At 34.8% G+C, this 15,802-nt stretch overlaps 1 protein-coding gene across 1 annotated transcript in view; it reads left to right on the forward strand.

Annotated features, from left to right (window-relative positions):
* SLCO4C1 (solute carrier organic anion transporter family member 4C1) overlaps positions 1 to 15,802 on the forward strand; it is a 69,149-nt gene that overhangs the window by 39,996 nt on the left and 13,351 nt on the right. The window contains exons 6-9 of the mRNA XM_036925793.2: positions 224 to 342; positions 2,326 to 2,470; positions 2,870 to 3,065; positions 13,806 to 13,959. Of these exons, the coding sequence (XP_036781688.2) occupies positions 224 to 342; positions 2,326 to 2,470; positions 2,870 to 3,065; positions 13,806 to 13,959 (614 nt within the window). The remainder of the gene's footprint in view (positions 1 to 223; positions 343 to 2,325; positions 2,471 to 2,869; positions 3,066 to 13,805; positions 13,960 to 15,802) is intronic.

Consider the following 15,802-nt stretch of genomic DNA (forward strand, 5'->3'; position numbering starts at 1 on the left):
CATCTTAACTTTTAAGCTGGTTGGAACTTTCCTAGCTAAAAGTAATAGCACTAGGTATTAGGACAGCTAGATACAGATATTCATACAGTTTTGTTGATGAAGAGAACTGGCTTTTTACATTATGAAATTTATATACTTATAGAAGTTTGTGTTAATTAGGTAAGCATTTTAAAAAATGAAGAATAAAGTGATAGACCAAATACATTCACATTTTTTTTCTTAGGTACAGCAAAAATTCAAGATGGAAAAATTTCTCAGGCCCATCAGAATAACAATAGTCACTTAAAATACACAGATGAAAATTTTGGAAAAAGTTTTAAAGATTTTCCAGCTGCTCTAAAGGTAAAAATTATTACTGTTCACACACATGCAGTATCACACACATACATATGTACCTAACGCATATATTACATATGTACATACATAAACACATATACACACATGTATACACACAAACTCATAAATACTTTCATAATGTGTTATTGTTTGCTTCTTCACTATATTTCTAGCTCTTATGAACAACTCTTCAGGTTTAATTTAATTGTGCTCTGAGTAAAATGGAAACCATTCCAGAGTGGAATGGTTGAAAGAACATGAATTATATTATTGGCAAAATCAGTAGTCAGTGGCCATTCATTAGCACATAGCCCATTATTCCAGGCCATTTCCGTTATGTAATGAATGAATCAAATATCACTGAATTATAAATACATATTTGAGAATGCCCAATCAATATCTTCCCCTTGTGAAAAAGGTGGCGGTTAGTGGTTACTTGATTTGAATTTGAGATTAAAGAAACAGAAATGTTAGTCTATTCTGTTCTACTCAGCAGAAAAGCATCATAACAGTTTTATACATACAGAAGTTCATAATTTTACCTTTTCAAAATCTGAAATTATTTGCTTTTCATTATTTTTTTCCTCCTCAAATAAAAGCCTTAACATATTTCCACTCCATTTTATCCCACCTGTTTCCCACCTCCTCCTCCCCCACACAGGCACATTGTTGTGTTTTGCTGAGATTGTTGATAATATTTAATCCCAAATACTATTTTCTTTTTTAGTAGTTCTGTTCATGTATTTCTATTTAACTTAATTTATAAATTCTTATTTATACTACCAGCAGGAGTCATTACTCACCACTGCTTTTTTTATCCTATGCTTTGAGATTTCAATTCTGATTCAGATCTCCATAGATGAAGTATTTTACGGCTAGATGAAGTATCAGATAGGATATCATCTAAGTATCCTTGAATGTCTGAATGATATTTCTGACTGGATGAATACTTTTGGGTTCTATTCCTTTCATCCCAGGAGCCTGTAGATGTTGTTTTGCTCTTTTCTGGTGAAATGTGTTATAGGTGAGAAGTTCCACTGTTAGTGTGATATTTCCTTATCCCTTCCATCTGCAAATTTGTAAATTTTTTCATTTATCTTTGATTTCAGGAAATTTACTGTTTAAGTATGTGTCTTTTTTCATTAATCCTTGCAAAGTGTCCATTACCTTTTGCATTCTGAAGACTTAAATACTTTCTATTATTATTTAAAAAAATAATTGCATGTCTTCATTCAGGTACTTTTTCTCCTTTTGTCTCTATTGTTACTACATTAGATTATCTGACTGACTTCTAACTCCAAACTATCTCATCCTCACTGTGTCTCATTTGGTTTTATGAATTTTTTTTTTGCATTTAATATTTAAGTTTTTCACTTTGTGGCTAAATACATTGGAATAATGAATCTCATACTCCCTTCTGATAGTTTAATAAGATTCTGAGAAATCTAATAATATAGACACCTATTTAAAATTGCTTAACTCTATACCTATTTAAAAGGTTCTTAACTACGGAGTCCTTTATTCATGGAACAGTACTCTATGTTTGATACTTAGAGACCATGCTCATCGGTGTTCATAGTCATGCTCTTCATTTACTGGACATGGGAATTCAAAACAAAATAAAAAAATCAAATGAAGGGTAGATTTATTGTATGAAGGTTTATAGTAAGACTGGAACAGGGAGCCTTTCCAGGCTGGCTTTATCTTCTTTCTCTGGTCCCTTGCATATGATAAAGGCACAGCCACTCTACTGATGAATCATCTGTCAATTCTCTAGGTGTTCCACATATAAATTTTCCCTTAATATTATATATATAAAGCTACTAATAATTGAATTTTCTACTTTTATGCTGGAGAGAATGATGAAATCTTGTAAGTAATTACATTGTGTTTATTAAAATTTGCCACTTCATGATCCTGCTATTCTAATGCTACATTTTGCAGTATAATTATAGTTACTCATTTGGTGAACTGTATATTTTTCTTCAGAATTTGATGAGGAATACTGTCTTCATGTGTTTAGTTTTATCAACTTCTTCAGAAGCCTTAATTACTACTGGTTTTGCTACATTTTTACCTAAATTTATAGAAAATCAATTTGGATTATCATCCAGCTTTGCAGCTACCCTTGGAGGTAAAATATTTTCTTTGTTTTAACTTAATCTAATAATTTTACTTTACCACATTAAATATTTATTAAAATAGTATATCAGTTTGGATGACTCACTCCTTGAAATTTAAATTTATACTTTGATAGTTTCTGATTTTCTGACATTAGATAATCTGTTTTATGAACAAGAGATACAGAGGTTATATAGCTAAAGAGAATATATATTAATCTTAATATTAAACATTAACTATATTAGTCTCTTACTTAATGTAACTATTATGACTTTGTTCATATGTTTCTTAATTACCTGACTGTGTTCACAGTTAAAACCATACTGGTGCTTGTTTATGATGTTTTCCAATAGTCAGTATGAGTTACTGCATAAATCTGTATGTTTTCTCACTGTGTCTTCTTTCTCATTAGGGGCTGTTTTAATTCCTGGGGCTGCGCTTGGTCAGATTTTAGGTGGTGTCCTTGTTTCAAAACTAAAACTGACGTGTAAAAACACAATGAAGTTCGCTTTACTTGCATCTGCAATTGCACTTGCACTAAGTTTTGTAATTCTTTTTGCCAACTGTGAAAATGAGCCATTTGCTGGTCTGTCTGAAACATATAATGGGTAAATATTTGTCAGTGCTTTTTGATATTATTATCAGAGTAATGAACTGTGTGTGTGTATTTCCAAGTATATGCTTTCTTAAAATGAAGAGAAATTGGCTTTCTTTTCTTTTACATTTTTTATTAAGGTATTATTAATATACACTCTTATGAAGGTTTCACATGAAAAAACAATGTGGTTACTACATTTACTCATATTATCAAATCCTCACCCATACCCCAAATGCAGTCACTATCCACTAGTGTAGTAAGATGCCACAGATTCACTGTTTGCCTTCTCTGTGCTACACTGGTTTCCCCGTGACCCCCCATACCATGTGTACTAAATCATAATACCCCTCAACCCCCATCTCCCTCCCTCCGCACCTGCCCTCCCACACCCCTCCCCTTTGGTAACCACTAGTCCCTTCTTGGAGTCTGTGTGTCTGCTGCTATTTTGTTCCTTCAGTTTTGCTTCACTGTTATACTCTACAATGAGGGAAATCATTTGGCACTAGTCTTTCTCCACCTGGCTTATTTCACTGAGCATAATGTCCTCCAGATCCATCCATGTTGTTGCAAATGGTAGGATTTGTTTCTCTCTTATGGCTGAATAGTATTCCATTGTGTATATGTACCACGTCTTCTTTATCCATTCATCTGCTGATAGACACTTAGGTTGCTTCCATATCTTGGCTATTATAAATAGTGCTGCAATAAACATAGGGGGGCATATGTCTTTTTGAGTCTGAGAAGTAGTGTTCTTTGGGTAAATTCCAAGGAGTGGGATTCCTTGGTCAAGTGGTATTTCTATTTTTAGTTTTTTGAGGAACCTCCATATTGCTTTCCACAATGACTGAACTAGTTTACATTCCCATCAGCAGTGTAGGAGGGTTCCCCTTTTTCTGCATCCTTGCCAGCATTTGTTGTTCTTAGTCTTTTCGATGCTGGCCATCCTTACTGCTGTGAGGTGATATCTCATTGTGGTTTTCATTTGCATTTTCCTTATGATTAGTGATGAGGAGCATCTTTTCCTGTGTCTGTTGGCCATCTGAATTTCTTCTTTGGAGAACTGTTTCTTCATATCCTCTGCCCATTTATTAATCGGGTTATTTGCTTTTTGGGTGTTGAGGCATGTGAGTTCTTTATATATTTTGAATGTTAACCCCTTGACGGATATGTCATTTACTAATACATTCTCCCATACTGTTGGATGTCTTTTTGTTCTGTTGATGGTGTCCTTTGCCACACAGAAACTTTTTAGTTTGATATAGTCCCATGTTCATTTTTGCTTTTGTTTCCCTTGCTCGAGGAGATGCGTTCAGGAAGAAGTTGCTCATGCTTACATTCAGGAGATTTTTGCGTATGTTGTCTTATAAGAGTTTTATGGTTTCATGACTTACATTCAGGTCTTTGATCCATTTCGAGTTTACTTTTCTGTATGGGGTTAAACAATAATCCAGTTTCATTCTCTTGCATGTAGCTGTCCAGTTTTGCCAACACCAGTTGTTGAAGAAGCTGTCATTTCCCAATTGTATGTCCATTGCTCCTTTATCATATATTAATTGACCATATATGGTTGGGTTTATATCAGGGTTCTCTAGTCTGTTCCATTGGTCTATGGGACTGTTCTTGTGCCAGTACCAAATTGTCTTGATTACTGTGGCTTTGTAGTAGAACTTAAAGTCGGGAGTGTAATCCCCCCAGCTTTATTATTCCTTCTCAGAATTGCTTTGGCTATTCGGGGTCTTTTGTGGTTCCATATGAATTTTAGAATGATTTGATCTAGTTCGTTGAAGAATGCTGTTGGTATTTTGATGGGAATTGCATTGAATCTATAGATTGCTTTAGGCAGGATTGCCATTTTGACAATATTAATTTTTCCTATCCATGAGCACAGGATGTGTTTCCATTTATTGGTATCTTCTTTAATTTCTCTCATGAGTGTCTTGCAGTTTTCAGTGTATAGGTCTTTCACTTCTTGGTTAGGTTTTTTCCTAGGTATTTTATTCTTTTTGATGCAACTGTGAATGAAATTGTTTTCCTGATTTCTCTCTCTGCTAGTTCATTGTTAGTGTATAGGAATGCAACAGATATCTGCGTATTAATTTTGTATCCTTCAACTTTGCTGAATTCAGATATTAGATCTAGTAGTTTTGAACTGGATTCTTTAGGGTTTTTTATGTACAATATCATGTCATCTACAAACAAGGACAGTTTAACTTCTCCTTGCCAATTTGTATGCCTTTTATTTCTTTGTGTTGTCTGATTGCTGTGGCTAGAACCTTCAGTACTATGTTGAATAGAAGTGGGGAGAGTTGGCATTCTTGTCTTGTTCCCCATCTTAAAGGAAAAGCTTTCAGCTTCTCGCTGTTAAGTATAATGTTGGCTGTGGGTTTGTCATATATGGCCTTTATTATGTTGAAGTACTTGCCCTCTATACCCATTTTGTTGAGATTTTTTATTATGAAGGATGTTGAATTTTGTCAAATGCTTTTTCAGCATCTATGGAGATGATCATGTGGTTTTGGTCCTTGTTTTTGTTGATGTGGTGGATGATGTTGATGGATTTTTGAATGTTGTACCATCCCTGGAATAAATCCTACTTGATCATGATGGCTGATCTTTTTGATGTATTTTTGAATTCGGTTTGCTAAAATTTTGTTGAGTATTTTTGCATCTATGTTCAGGTATATTGGTCAGTGATTTTCTTTTTTTGTGGTATCTTTGCCTAGTTTTGGTATTAGAGTGATGCTGGCCTCATAGAATGAGTTTGGAAGTATTTGCTCTTCTACTCTTTGGAAAACTTTAAGGAGGATAGGTATTAGGTCTTCACTAAATGTTGGTAAAATTCAGTGGTGAAGTCATCTGGTTCAGGCACGTTTTATTCTTAGGTAGTGTTTTGATTACCGATTCAATTTTGTTGCTGGTAATTGGTCTGTTCAGATTTTCTTATTTCTTTCTGGGTCAGCCTTGGAAGGTTGTATTTTTCTAGAAAGTTGTTCACTTCTTCTAGGTTATTCAGTTTTTTAGCATATAGATTTTCATAGTGTTCTCTAATAATTCTTTGTATTTTTGTGGTGTCTGTAGTGGTTTTTCGTTTTTCATTTCTGATTCTGTTTATGTGTGTAGTCTCTCCATTTTTCTTGATAAGTCTGGCTAGGGGGTTATCTATTTTGTTTATTTTCTTGAAGAACCAGCTCTTGTTTTCATTGATTCTTTCTACTGTTTTATTATTCTCAATTTTATTTATTTCTGCTGTAATCTTTATTATGTCCCTCCTTCTACGGACTTTGGGCCTCAGTTCTTCTTTTTCCAGTTTTGTTAATTGTGACTTTAGACTATGCATATGGGATTGTTCTTCTTTCCTGAGGTAAGCTTGTACTGCAATATACTTTCCTCTTAGCATGACATTTGCTGTGTCCCACAGATATTGCAGTGTTGAATTACTGTTGTTGTTTGTCTCCATATATTGCTTGATCTCTGTTTTATCTTGTCATTGATTCATTGGTTATTTAGGAGCATGTTGTGAAGCCTCCACGTGTTTGTGGGGTTTTTCATTTTCATTGCATAATTTAATTCTAGTTTCATACCTTTGTGGTCTGAGAAACTGGTTGGTACAATTTGAATCTTTTTTAATTTACTGAGGCTCTTTTTGTGGCCTAGTGTATGATCTATTCTTGAAAGTGTTCCATGTGCACTTGAGAAGAATGGGCATTCTGCTGCTTTGGGGTGTAGAGTTCTGTAGCTGTCTGTTAGATCCATCTGTTCTAATGTGCTGCTATTCAGTGCCTTTGTGTCCTTATTTATTTTCTTTCTGGTTGATATGTCCTTCAGAGTGAGTGCACTGTTGCAGTCTTCTTGAATGAATGCATTGCATTCTATTTCACCTTTTAATTCTGTTAGTATTTGTTTCACATATGTAGGTGATCCTGTGTTGGGCACATAGATATTTTTAATGGTTATATCTTCTTGTTGGATTGACCCCTTTATCATTATGTAATGTCCTTCTTTGTCTCTTTCTTTGTTTTGAAGTCTATTTTGTCTAATACATGTACTGCAACTCTTGCTTTTTTCTCCCTATTATTTGCATGAAATATCTTTTTCCATCCCTTCACTTTTAGTGTGTGTATGTCTTTGGGTTTAAAGTGGGTATCTTGTAGGCAGTGTATATATGGGTCTTGTTTTTCTATCTATTCAGTGACTCTGTGTCTTTTGATTGTTACATTCAGACCATTTACATTTAGGGTGATTATCGACAGGAATGTACTTACTTCCATTGAAGGCTTTGGAATCGTGGTTACCAAAGGTTCAAGGTTAATTTCCTTAGTATCTAAGAGTCTAACTTAACTCACTTACTATGCTCTTATAAACACAACCTAAAGGTTCTGTTTTTCTCTTCATTTTTCTTCCTCCTCCATTCTTGATATATTAGGTATCATATTCTGTACTCTTTGTCTATCCCTTCATTGACTTTGGGGATAATCCATTTAATTTTGCATTTGCTTAATAATGAACTGTTTTACTTTCTTTACTGTGGTTTTATTACCTCTGGTGACAGCTATTAAACCTTAGGAACACTTCCATCTATAGCAGTCCCTCCATATTACACTGTAGAGATGGTTTGTGTGATGTGAATTATCTCAGCTTTTGCTTATCTAGAAATTGTTTAATCCCTCCTTCAAATTTGAATGATAATCTTACCACCTATTCTTGTTTCAAGGCCCTTCCTCTTCATTGCATTAAATATATCATGCCACTCCCTTCTGGCCTATAAGCTTTCTCCTGAGAAGTCTGATGATAGCCTGATGATAGCCTGATGGACTTTTCTTTGTATATGATCTTATTTCTCTCTCTGGCTGCTTTTAATAGTCTGTCCTTATCCTTGATCTTTGCCATTTTAATTACTGTATGTCTTTGTGTTTTCTTCCTTGGGTCCCTTGTGTTGGGACATCTGTGCACCTCCATGGCCTGAGAGACTTGTCTCCTTCCCCACATTTGGGAAGTTTTCAGCAATTACATCCTCAAAGGCACTTTCTATCCCTTTTTCTCTCTCTTCTTCTGGTACCCCTATAATGCAAATATTGTTCCATTTGGATTGATCACACAGTTCTCTCAATATTCTTTCATTCTTAGAGATACTTTTTTCTCTCTGTGCCTCAGCTTCTTTGTATTCCTGTTCTTTAATTTCTATGTCTCCTCTGCCATATCTAATCTGTTTTTAATACCCTCCATTGTGCTTTTCAACGATTGGATCTCCGACCAGAATACATTCCTGAATTCTTGAATATTTTTCTGTACCTCCATAAGCATGTTAATGATTTTTATTTTGAAATCCCTTTCAGTAAGATTCATGAGGTCGATTTCATTTGAATCTTTCTCAGGTGGTGTATTCATAATTTTACTTTGAACCAGGTTTCTTTGGCATTTCTTATTTGTATATGGCTCCCTCTAGTGCCCAGAAGCACTACTCTCTCGAGCTGCTCATCCCCTGAAGCAATGTTAGGGGTCACAGCGATGTGGTATTGGTGCCTGGGGGAGAGGAAAGAGCTGTTTCCTGCTTCCCAGCTGCTATGCCTGCCTCCACTGCCAGAACCAGTGGGCCGAGCACATAGGTGTAAGCCTCTATGCTTTGCATTTGTAGTTGCTGTAGATGGGGCTTCCCTCTGGCTGGCCTAATGCCAGGGTAGGGTTTGCTAGTTTGCGAGCCAGGTGGGGCCAGCAAGGAGATAGGTGCAGTAGGTTGCATATCACGGAGGGGGTCCTTTGAGCTCTGTAGCCAGCCATGGAGCTGGAGTGCCTGAAGATCGTGAAAGTTCTCAACCTGCTGGGTAGAGTGCACCTGGAGACTTTCATCTACCTGTCCTTTCTCCTGTGCAGTAAGCTCTGTGCCGAGACTGGCTTTCTTTATTTCTTTTAAATTGGAAGGCTTTTTCATATGTAAGTATATATAGTTATTTAAATTACATTTAAATAATTGCCATGTTTTAAAAATTTGGGCATTTATTCAATGAGTAGTTAAGGAGCAACTGTTCTGTACTGCATACTATGTTCAGGGATACAAAGGTGAATAGAATGGAATCTTTGCCCTAAAAGGACTCACATTCTGGAGAGAATATCACATCTGATGTTCCTATTGATTTAGATTTTTAGAAATGGAGATGACTGCCTCTGATGAACTTCCCACATTAGGTGAGTTGGAATTAGGCTAGGAGAGAAATTAAAATGCAGCTAGTCCTACATAATACTTACTAATCATTGTTTTATCTACATTAGAAGTTCATATTTATTGTAGAGAAGTAAATGTCTTCTTGCTATTTTGACCTCTAAACATGTTTTACCTATAACTGGTTTGATCATTGTCTTTCTTTGCCTTGTTGTTTAGTTCTGAAATCCTAAGCCATGTGTAGGGGATCAGGCAGGAGGGTGTTGCACAGCAGTGTAATTATTCCCCACAGTGCTTTGTTTCATTGTATGTGTTTGAGGCTGTTGAGGGAAATGGTCCAGGTCAAGGACTCTGTAATTTTGTATAATATGACTTTCAGATAAATAAAATGTACCTTGCTTGGACAGGTTTGCTGACAAAGTCTGCTACCAATTATCATGATTTGTGCTGTTCATGTCTGTCATTCTTTTACATTAGTGAGAAGCTGAGCATTATTTAGTTGTAAAAACAGTGGTTAGTTCAGCTCCATTACATTTATTCAACATTTGTTGACTGCTTCCTCTAGCAGACCATTATGGCAAAATCCCTTCCATTAAGGAGTTACAGTGAGTGTAGCAGGAGAGATTGAGAAACAAAACAGTGACTGAACAATGTATTCGGTCATGAGAGGTATATACAAAGGGGCTGTGGAATTCAAAAGAAGGAGAGCTTTTCAATTTCCTTTAATTAGATTTAATAAAGGCTTCATGGCATATACAGAAATGGGGTTTAAATATCCTTTAAGGATAAAAAGAGTTTTGAGAGAGAAACATTTGAGAAGATAGACAGGTAGAGGGAATGTGTTAAAAACCAAGGCATAAATGTTGGAAAGTGAAGGCCCAGTTTTGGGAACAGTGTGAATGAGACTTAGGTCATGTGTCTAGAAAACAGTAGAAATATATCTGGAAATGTTGAAGTTAGGTGGAGGTAAATTATACTGACTTTCACACCTATAACCTTCACCCAAACACATCTCAGGAAACCACATTTTTTGTATGTTCTTTTTAGAAGAACAGAAAGTTCTGGATAGTTTAATACCAGTTTATCACCTTGACGAATGATGTAGATGCAAATCCATTTGATATCTTCTACCTTAAACAAGAGTGACTAGCAGATGAGCTGTCTATAGCCTAGTCAGAAGGGAAAGCAAGTGAAATGGTGACAGTTTGAGGTGTGTGTGTATGTGCAGATATAAATATAGATAGAGTTCAATGTTTCAAAGGAGGTTGTCAGATCAATTTTTAATCTGTGGCCCCAAATTCCTAATTATAGCTCTGTATCCTGCATATTAAAATGTCCATGTCATGGACAGCCTAGTCAAAACAGTCTCGTCCAGGAAATGTGTAGGAGAAAAGGTAGTATATGGAAAAAAGAACAAACTAAGAAACTCAAGAAGTAGTTTGTTAGTGAGTGGGAGAAAGAAAACGCTGTGAAGATAGGCTTCTAGTAGAATGGTGTAAAGAATCTTTGTCCTCTGCATGTAACCCCAGGCAGTTGAAAACAGCTCTTAGAACTATAAATTAAAGAATTAAGCTTATTGATAAGATCACTTAAGGCCCTGTTTAATAATGCATCCAAAAAGCTGAACATCAGTAGTACTGATATTTCAGGGGATATTTTTAATATTCATAATATTTTAAATGAATTTATTATTAAATATTTAATATGGGCACAGCACTGAATTCAACTGAAACTTTTCTAAGTATATTTTAGAAATCTATTAGTTATGAAAATTTCCCATCGTCCTTTTATTGCCTTGACAATCTATAGGATCTTTGGGTCTGCTTTGGCAATTAGTGTTGGTAATGGTGATTTGTTTTTACTTTATACAATAGTAAAAAAGCACAATCTTTTTCTATCTGTCCAGTAATTAGATTTTCTTTGCTTATCTGAAATAACATCTTGAAGAAGCGGATCTATTAAAGTGTTGCAATAGGTTTAGACAAATGTTTGCTTATTATAGAGGCAAAATTATAGAACAGTTTGGATTCAAATAAGAAATAATGTTTAAATTCTAGTATTATACCTATGTGTGTTTATATACACATATGTATGCATTTTTAAATATTCAAAATGTTTAAAATTTAAAATATTTTATATATTTTTAAAGTAATATGCCTATATTAAGACAATTTAATAAACTTTGCAAGCAATGGTTGTTTTCCTAATAATAGTTTCCCTCTTACCTCATGAAGTTAAACCTTTATTAAATATATAAGCCAAAGTGACCAACTTGATAATAAGAAATATATGCTATATTTTTTTCTGCTGTAGTTTGCATCATACTATCTTAAACATTCATGATTCTCAGTAATCATTACAGTAATATGAGAATTATCCATTGGAGTATTTAAATTTAAAAATAATTGTGTAGAATCTTTCTAGAGCTATAGGGGATAGTTTTTCTCCAGTCACCTTATTTCTGTATCTATATTGTAAACTAGTTGTGGGCAGACTATAATGCTTGTTTTTGTTAATAGAATCATGCTTGATAAAGAAATAGAGGAGCATCGTTTAGGGTAGATTAGAAGACTGTGAGACAGTGAGGAATTACTTAAAACTTACTCTTTGCTTACCCTTTCCTTAAAATTCCCCACTGATTTGTTTTCTATCCTTTATTTCTTTTATGATCTTCTTTTCCACCTACTCCTTAAACATAAATTTCTAACATAGCAATTATTGCCTTCTAATACTCAGATGAATCACTGCTATTTTTGACCACCCAGGGCAAGAAAAGTTAGCTTCATGGTCGCTATGAAGAGGGATTTTATCCCTTCCTGTCTCCTTTGCTTCCTTTTTTCCTTTTCCTTCCTTCTTTCCTCCGTTCCTTTCTCTCCACCTCTCTCTCTTTATTTCTTTTAGATATTTTTCTACTCCTCTGAGTAGAGTCTAGCATGCTATTGGAGCTTATATGCATTCACGAAGCAAATGGATTTCCAAGGCCTCTGTACTTTTCTCACTGCACACTCTTTATATGGTTGTATCGTTCTCATGGTTTCAGCTCCTGTATACGCAAATGGATATTAACATATCTAGCTACAGGTCAGATTTCTTTACCAAATTTGAGACTCTTAATCTCAGTGTGAATAAAACCATACATATTATCTCTTCGCCAAAACCTAGTTCTTCTCTACCAAAATACCAAGTTAGACACTAAGAGTCACTTTTATTTTACATCCTGTTCCCATCCTCAGCCAAGCACCAAATCTCCCTTACGTCTCATAATCTACATCCCAAGTATTTCTCAAATCTGTTTCCTTTAATCAAATTTTCTATTTTAGTTCTCTGATACATTGTCATAACTTATATTGTAACTGAGCCCCTTCCTTCAAATTCTTACTCTATATAACTCCCAGAATTGTTCCTTTAAAATGTGCTTTTGACAGTGTTACTCTTCAGTCTAAAATTACTTTGATTACCTTTTTAAAATAGGTTAAAGCCTACTGCTTTTAGCAAGTCTCATGAGGCCCTCAATCATCTGTTCCTTGATTCCTGTTCAACTACATTTCCTATCACTCTCTGCCTCAGACATCATTCAGATTTCTTCATGTAAGATGCTGTTTCTCACCTTTAATCTTTTGCACCAGCTTCCCTTAAGTACCCTTCACCTTTCCCATTTACCCAGACAACTCTCATTTATCCTTTAAGACTCATCTCAAGCAGTAGCTCCTTCAGATTCTCTTATCTAAACTTTGACTTGTTTTAAGTGTCCTTCCTCAGTGCTTCTAAAATACACTTTGCAAACATCTATAACCACACTCACCGTATTAGTGTAGAATTATCTGTGTTCATCTGTACCCTAGACTGAAATCTTTGAGGAGAGCAACTACCTTACTCAATTCTGTATTCCCAATACCTAGCTAGCATAGGGCCTAGCACTTGCTCAATGTATATTGGTTGAATGAATGAATAAATAAGGGGTTGGAGGAGTACCTTTGCTTATGGTAACGCTTCATCATATCAAAGATGTTGCCTCCTGTTGCAAGGTAGCATGGAACAACATTGAGCCTAGGAACCAGGAATATTACATTTGGCAAAGAAAGAAAAGAAAATTTCTCTAGGCCCCAGTTTTCCCATTGATAAAATGAGTATGTTGAACACCATGATTTCATTCTTCCTTGTAGGTTTAAAATTTTGCCTGCACCCTAGGGTAATTTGGCAATGTCTGTAGACATTTTGATTCTCACAACTAACGCTCTAGTGGGTAGAGTCCAGGGATGCCGCTGAACAGCCTGCACTCCACAGAGGCAGCTCCCTGCCAACCCCCCTGCCCCCACATTGAAATGAGAAACTGCTTTATTTGCTTACTCTGCCTATTTTTATTGTCACTGGCAGACATTATATTACATAACTATTGTTTCTGCTGCCTCTCTCTCTTCCACAAGATGTCAAGTTCATAGAAAAGGCAGACATTTTATCTTAACTAGTTCAGTCATTACATATGTATGCCTTCAGTGAATGAGTAAATGACTGAATGGCAAAATATAACAATGCGTCTGAACTGTTCATTAAACAATAACATAGGTAATTTGCTGTTCTTTTATTTCTTATTAACAGGACGGGAGAACAGGAAAACTTGACTGCTCCTTGTAATACCAATTGTAACTGCTTGCGATCATATTATTATCCTGTCTGTGGAGTAGACGGAATCCAGTATTTTTCTCCCTGCTTTGCAGGCTGTAAAAATACCAGTTCAAAAAGAAGTCCAAAGGTAACTTGTATCTGATACTTTACAAAAGTGAATAAGTGTGTTTGTATATTTGTGGATGATGTCTCTGTCCTCTAATAGAGTTAGTGCCAATTCTTTCCCTCCTGGACCACCTCCTCCATTCCGAAGGCACACATAAAGTTCCAGTCAAGTAAGATGAATAAGCTCTAGAGATCTGTGGTACAACATTGTACCTATAGTCAACAATAATGTAGTGTTCACTTCAAATTTGCTAGTAGGGTAGAGAGCACACTAAAAAAGGTCACTGGCCAATCTAACTGAAAAATACTCTTCCTTTAAATCTCAGATGCAATTATTATTGAAAAACCACTGTGGTCATTACTCATATACATCTTTGTAACATCACTTCTGTTATAATAGTTTTACAATTGTTTTATTTTTTCTCAACTAAACTTTATGTTCCTTGAAGTCAGGGCACTTCTATTCTTACTAAATACAGTGTATGTAATAGAAGCATAATAAGTATTTGTTGCTTTTATTTGATGGGCCATGGAATCATTTCAAAATATTCAAATCATTAGCTCATTCTAAAATACAAACTTACTTTTAACTATTAGAATGCATATCAATTTACCTAGATATAGTTTGTTTTTAATACAAGTTAGTTTAAGAGAGTCTAATAGAATTTTATTGTACTGCATCTACAACCTAAAGATTTCATCTTAGTTAAATTTAAGAGCCTTGGGGAAAGTAAAGTTCAGATTACTAGTAGTACATAATATGTTATGCATTAATAGATAATGTGATAACTTGAAAAAAGCCCTAGGGAAATACATACCATGATGTAAGAGACAACAATGAATAAGATATGTAAGAATTATATGAGTAAATTATGTGAGTAAATTACACAATCTTGAATATTTGAAATATGGAATAGTGAAATGGCATTCTTTTTCATATATAAAGATAAATTTAAGATTGCTAGAAAATAGTTCCACAAAAATGTAGAAGTAATTAATTGAAATAATCTAAAAATTACTTCAGATTTCTTCTAAAACCAACAAGATGTGTGTGTGTGTGCATGCTGTGTGTGTGTGGTGTGTGGTAATATACCTTTATATGTTCATGTATATACACAGAAATAGTGTGTGTGTGTGTGTGTGTGTATGTTTGTGTGTGTGTATCTTTAATGTTTTTGTGTGCAATGAAGACATTAAAAGTTTATTTCAAATCACTAGAATTTGATCTTCCTGCAGAGTGTAAACCAGAATATGAGAAACAATGTATATTTTTTCTTGTTACCTAGCTTATAGATTTTTAAATGGTCATCTAAGAAACCGAAAATATGTCAGAGAAAATGTCCACAGTGAATCATATCAGACTTAATAGATTTGGATGACATGTGTAATTTCAATCCTTGAGTTAAAATCAATCATGTTATTACCATAAAGCACCTATGAAAAATGAAAGACATCAGGAAGATTTTTAAGCCCCCCATACCGAGGGTTCTCATACCTACAAACCAGTAAACATCTGGGATTGCTTTAGTTTTAGAACAGGTTGAGAAAATTAGGTGTTTGAATCAGTTATAAGGAATCTGATTCCACAAGTGAAGAGATGCATCTGATAGAATCAGAGCTACCTAAAAGGTAACTCTTCTTTTGAGAGGAAAATATAGGTAGCATTTTCCTATATGTAAAATATGATCAATAAAGTGCTTTTGACTAACTTTAGTTAGAAGAATATTATGATAAGTAGTTATTTGTAGAGTTGTACTCACATAAGTAATAGATACAAATACAGTCTTGCCTAAGGAAGCAAAAAAAAAAAAAAAATCAGTACCCAGAGCACACTTGAAATAGTATTGGTTATTTTGATATGATTT

Source organism: Manis pentadactyla, chromosome 2, assembly GCF_030020395.1.
Source record: "Manis pentadactyla isolate mManPen7 chromosome 2, mManPen7.hap1, whole genome shotgun sequence".
In the NCBI taxonomy this organism is placed as follows: domain Eukaryota; kingdom Metazoa; phylum Chordata; class Mammalia; order Pholidota; family Manidae; genus Manis; species Manis pentadactyla.